Source organism: Silene latifolia, chromosome 6 (assembly GCF_048544455.1).
Source record: "Silene latifolia isolate original U9 population chromosome 6, ASM4854445v1, whole genome shotgun sequence".
In the NCBI taxonomy this organism is placed as follows: Eukaryota; Viridiplantae; Streptophyta; class Magnoliopsida; order Caryophyllales; family Caryophyllaceae; genus Silene; species Silene latifolia.
This window is the reverse complement of record NC_133531.1, coordinates 134,960,689-134,966,059: the sequence shown is the minus strand read 5'-3', so window position 1 is coordinate 134,966,059 and position 5,371 is coordinate 134,960,689. Positions and strand designations below refer to the sequence as shown.

The 5,371-nt window shown below is 35.4% G+C and overlaps 1 protein-coding gene across 1 annotated transcript; it reads left to right on the top strand.

Moving 5' to 3' along the window:
- The first annotated feature begins 1,530 nt into the window (after positions 1 to 1,530).
- On the top strand, positions 1,531 to 5,123 carry LOC141587342 (F-box/LRR-repeat protein At4g14103-like). Its single transcript, XM_074408803.1, has 3 exons — positions 1,531 to 2,551; positions 2,708 to 2,866; positions 4,545 to 5,123. The coding sequence occupies exons 1-3, from the start codon at positions 1,547 to 1,549 to the stop codon at positions 4,887 to 4,889; spliced, it is 1,509 nt and encodes a 502-aa protein (XP_074264904.1). The 5' UTR covers positions 1,531 to 1,546; the 3' UTR covers positions 4,890 to 5,123.
- Positions 5,124 to 5,371: the final 248 nt, after the last annotated feature.

Here is a 5,371-nt window from a genome sequence, read left to right as displayed (position 1 = left end):
CATTATTAATGGTTCATTTTGGTGAAATGCACCATGTTTATAGAGATAACGTTTATTATATAATTAAAAACATATTGTACCTGTATTAATGAAAAAGTTAACTACATATTTCCACGTGGACTATATTGCCACGTCACAATTAATTGTTGCCATGTCATATTTATCTACGTGGAGTTTAATGTCTAGCCTTTTAATAATATTTATAGATTAAATACTCTTAATTATAGATAGTCAAGGTAAAATTATGTTGTAAGAGATCTAATATTTACTCAGAACACAATTTTTTTGGTGCAATACTCTGAACACATTGAATATATATCATTATGATACCTATTGCTTTACGTAACATCATTTAGTTTTACGTAGTTGTTGTATGTTAAAATAATTTACAAAATGAATAAAGACATGTCTCCATTATTAAGGGTTCATTTTGGTGAAATGCACCATGTTTATAGAGATAGCGTTTTGTATTTAATTAAAAACATGTTGTACCTGTAATAATGAAAAAGTTAACTACATACTATAATTATGTCACTTGATATAATACTATTGAATGACAAATCTCTTATGCTAAAACACTAATACTTATCGATCATCAACTACATCTACCAAGATTTTTTTTCCAATCATGATTCATGATTCAACATAGTTGAACTTTTTTTATTAACTTAAAAATATATTTTTATAGATAATCCCAACCAAAGCTCTGTGCTTTCCAACTAGTCTCTTTTAATATAAATAGATGTCGGCATGTCGCTGGTACAATTTTTTTACACGAAACCTAGTAAATTTCCTAATTCTCATTACCAATTTTTCTAGTCCTATTCTAAACCCAGTGGTCTAGATGTAAATTAAATTTGAACCCCATATATATTATATATAATATTTATATTGGCAATTATTTTGCGTGAGGAGTATTCCCTCCATCCCGAATTCCCGCTCATTCTAAAATTTAATTTAATTTTTTCGTTTGTCTTTCGGTTAATCTTATTCATATCTCTTCATCTCCTCATCCTCCTCTTCCATTGGTGGCCTGGTGCTTTTCTACCAAAAATTAATCAAACATGTAAGTTATTGATTTCAACTATTACTGTTTATATGTAAGTTATTGATTTTAACTTAATCGCTGGATTCATCGAATTAATAATTAATGGACAAATGTTTTGTTTATGTACAAAAGTTTGCAACTTTCGATTTGATTTGATTCGATTAGAATCGTTAGTAGTAATTAGCTAAATCACCAACTTCCTTTCTGTTGCTTTGTTTAATTTGATGTTTTTAATGGATAAATGTTTTGTTTATGTGCAAAAGTTTGCAACTTTCGATTTGATTAGAATAATTAGCTAAATCACCATCTTAATTAATTACACCTCCTATCTGTTTGCTTTGTTTGATTTAAAGTTTGCAACTTTCGACTATGATTTGATTTGATTATAATAGTTAATATTGCAGTAGTAATTAGCTAAATCACCACTACATATCTGTTGCTTTGTTTGATTTGTTGTTGTTGTTGTTGTTGTTGTTCAGGAAGCGGCGTGAAAACTATATGCATCCGAATTTGAAACGATGGAAAACATCGTTGCAGCCATGTGGTGTGGATAGATTAAGTAGTTTGCCAGACGAATTGCTGAGCCAAATATTGTCTATGCTCCCAACTAAGGATGTGGCTGCTATGCAAGTATTGTCCAAGAGTATGAGGAGACGTGCTTTCACTTTGATAGCATGTGTAGATTTGGAATATCCCCATTTGGTTGACCGCTTCCCTCTTTTCAACTTATTTGTTGATGATGTATTACATAAATTATCTCAGTCTGGCCAGCCTCTTACCCGTTTTAGATTTGGTATCGGTGGGGATAAAACCAGCCACATTTGTAGTCTTGGAAAATCTTGCACGCATGATTGTTATGGAGACTGTTACCCTGTTATTGAACCTTCCCGACTTAGTACCTGGCTCTCTTACCCGTTCGTCCTCCGTGGCCTTAGGGAGCTTGACCTCTTCTTTCATGTAAGCTCGCCTTCTCATTGTGAGGTTCCTCCAGGAATATTTGCGTGTCAATCCCTGGAGGTGTTGAAGCTTGATTCCAATCTCAAACTCAATGGCGCTGAAATTTTCCCCGTCTTCCTCCCCAACTTAAAACTACTTCACCTCCGTTGCTTTTCCATAGTTGAGGATTTCATTACTAGATTAGTTTCCAGCTGTCCTTCCCTTGAAGACCTTGCTGTTTGTAATTGTTGGTGGGACCTATCAAATCGTCTGATCATTTCTTCCCATTCTCTTAGGAGATTGGAATTAATTATTCGGAATAGGGATCAAGACAAATACAGTGACCTTGTGCTTATTGATACCCCTAATTTGCAGTATTTTGACTATGACGACAATTTAGCATCTCGCTACTCTATCACAACTATGAATGCTCTCATTCAAGCTACCATCACCATTTGGTCTCCTTTGCCACATGAGTCCAACGAAATCTCTCTTCAGATTCAGCTTAACCTTTTCAGAGTGCTGTCGAACGTTCAGCGTTTATCTCTGCTCTATAATTGTGTTGAGGTTTGTCTCTTGGCCTCTTGCATTTTGTTAGAGACATTTTATTTTTTATACTGTGGGCAATTTTTTGTATGAGTAGTAACTTAAAGCGGGGCCAATAGTCGTTTCCCTTTATAAATTTGTAAGAGTAAGTGATCACTCGTTACCCTTTAATTGCAGAACATGTATTATGGAGGTGAGTTTAAAGATCAAATGCCCGTGTTTCATCATTTAAAAACCTTAGAGTTGGGTCCGAATATAATCGAGGCGAGGTGGGATAAACTGCTGCTGGACATTCTCACTTGTTCACCGAGCTTAGAAACACTTGTTTTCCCAGAGGTTAGTACATGTTGCTCTATTCAATTTAGTTTTGCGTTTTCTAGATCAGTACTGTGATGTGCTTATATGATCATGAGATGTACTATTATCTCTACTTGTGTATATCATGCATCGTGAGCAACAAGGATTGGGATGCATTGTAACTTCTCCCTGCATTGTCAATGTATTAGAACATGCTTGTCTGGATACGACTGCTGTTTTGTCTTCACATTGGCGCATATTATCCTCTCCAAATTGCCCCCAAGATTTTCACTGCTGATTATTAATTTCCTTTCTCTCAATTATTTACACCTCATCTTGAAAGGTGTGGTCGGGGTATCATTCTAACTCATTGGCCTTAAGTCTTGAAAAAAAGATAGAGATGTTCATAAACCGTTGGTTGATTTGTGCTTGATAAGCGTTCCTATTAGCGTGGTTTATGGGGGAAAACATAAGTCTTGGTGACTAATTGTGGTTGCTTGAAATTGCTCTTAGCTTCCTTCCTTTCCTTCTTCTGTAATCTTGTACTTTTCCTTTAATATCCTTCGCGTTACTTTTCTTTCTTACACCTGCCCTCCTCCATTTCTACATTATTGATGAGGTCGTGTTGCGGTCTTTCAGCGAGCGGTTTGTTTGTTGTAAAAAAAAAAAACCGGTGGATGGTGTTAGGTGTTGCTTTGTGATTTGTCAAGGGTATTAGAGCCTTAGAGGTGCGGAGCAGGCGGGGAAAATGTTCCTTGGTTTGCTTCTATCATGATAGCTTTATTGATTTTAGTCTTTTATAAGAAGAAAGACATTTTAGAGTGGAAATATTCCTATTCTTTTACTCCCTCCTATTCTACATAAACTTCCCTCTTTCTTTTTTCATCTATTCACAATACCTTCCCTATTTCCTTATTTAGAAAAGTTTTATACTTATTTTAATCACCTTAACCCACAACAATACCCCACCTCACCCCATAACAATACTTATTTTAATCACCTCAGCCACAATAATACCCCACAATAGCTTCCCTCTCTCCAATTACCAAACCCCACTACGATATTTTACCTTATTTTAATCCCCCTCCTTGATTCTAGTGCCCCCAATGAATAGGGAGGTTTATCTAGAATAGGAGGGAGTATTTTTTAGTACCTTGTAAATTTACAAGTTACTTGTAAAATTAGTAATTGGTGCCATTCAAATGTTGCATATAGAGGACATATGCATCTCACACTTTGATTCCAAAATTGGAGTGTAAAGTTTGGTTTTATTCTAGGTTACTCTGACACTTCACTTAACTACTGTGTCGCGTGTCCGACACGACACTTCAATTAAGACCACAAAATAGGAAAATTCACCCAAAATAGCCGTGTCCGACACTCCAACACGTGTCGGACACGACACCGTGTCGTAATCATTTGTTTACCTTTTATATTCTATGAGAAATATTTTAATACGACACCGTGTCGTAATCATTTGTTTACCTTTTATATTCTATGAGAAATATTTTAATAAAAAGGTAAGCAAATGATTGGAACAGACAAAGTAGTTAATTATTGTTGATTCAAAATTAGATTTATTTTAGTGTTTGAGATATATGACCTAATGAATGTTGGTTGCATGTTGGTTGACGATCTTGCTAACTTCATTCCATAATATTCTAACCAACACTATACGTGCTATAGTATAATCAAGTGATTTTTGTGTCTGTTTCAGGGGTTATTTGTTAATAGCTTCAGTGACGCTTCAAATCCTGTGGTAGCTGATCTGGAAGATCAGGGTTGGAAAACAAAAGCAACTGAAGCGATCCCCCAATGTTTGAAGTCTAGTCTCAAACAAATTGTTATAAAAGAATACTTTGGGATAACACGGGAGTTTAACTTACTCAAATTTTTTCTGAGTAAGGCATCACTTTTGCAGGAGTTGGTTGTTATATGCTTATCTCCACCCAGCAGATGTCATGTTCCGAAAAATGATCATATGTTGTTTGAGACTACATTGAAGGATTCTCCAAGGGCTTCAACCACTTGTTTAATTCGAGTGGTGTGCACTAGAACTTAATTTAATTTTGCATTTTAATTTATTTATTTTAGATCTGTATTGTAATGTGCTCAGATGATTATGAGATGTACTATTATCTCTACTTGTATATGTCTTGCATTGTTAGCAATAAGGATTGGGATGCATTGTAATTTCTCCGGTTCTCCCTGCATTGTCGATGTATTAGAACATGTTTTGTCATCACAGACTCACAGTGATGTATACAATGCTAAATTGAATGGTTGGTTGAAACTATTCTCATCTTCCTTTGTAATCTTTTTGTAATCTTGTACATTACCTTTTTTTCTCTTGGTATTTTGGGTGATTCTTTTTACATCTCTCCTTTTACTTTCTACGTTATTGATGAGGTCGTGTTGCGGTGTTTCGGAGAGAGGTCTGTTTGTTGAAAAAGAAGACAGGTGGATGGGAATCGGCAGTACGTAAGAGGCGGTTGGGGAAACTGAAAAGCGCACTAATGGACGATCAAACCTCCCTCAACCCTA

Coding starts and splice junctions, on each gene's coding strand:
- LOC141587342 (XM_074408803.1), top strand. CDS start 1,547: ATGCATCCGAATTTGAAACGATGGAAAACATCGTTGCAGCCATGTGGT. Junction 2,552..2,707: donor TGCTCTATAATTGTGTTGAG/GTTTGTCTCTTG, acceptor CTTTAATTGCAG/AACATGTATTATGGAGGTGA. Junction 2,867..4,544: donor AAACACTTGTTTTCCCAGAG/GTTAGTACATGT, acceptor TGTCTGTTTCAG/GGGTTATTTGTTAATAGCTT.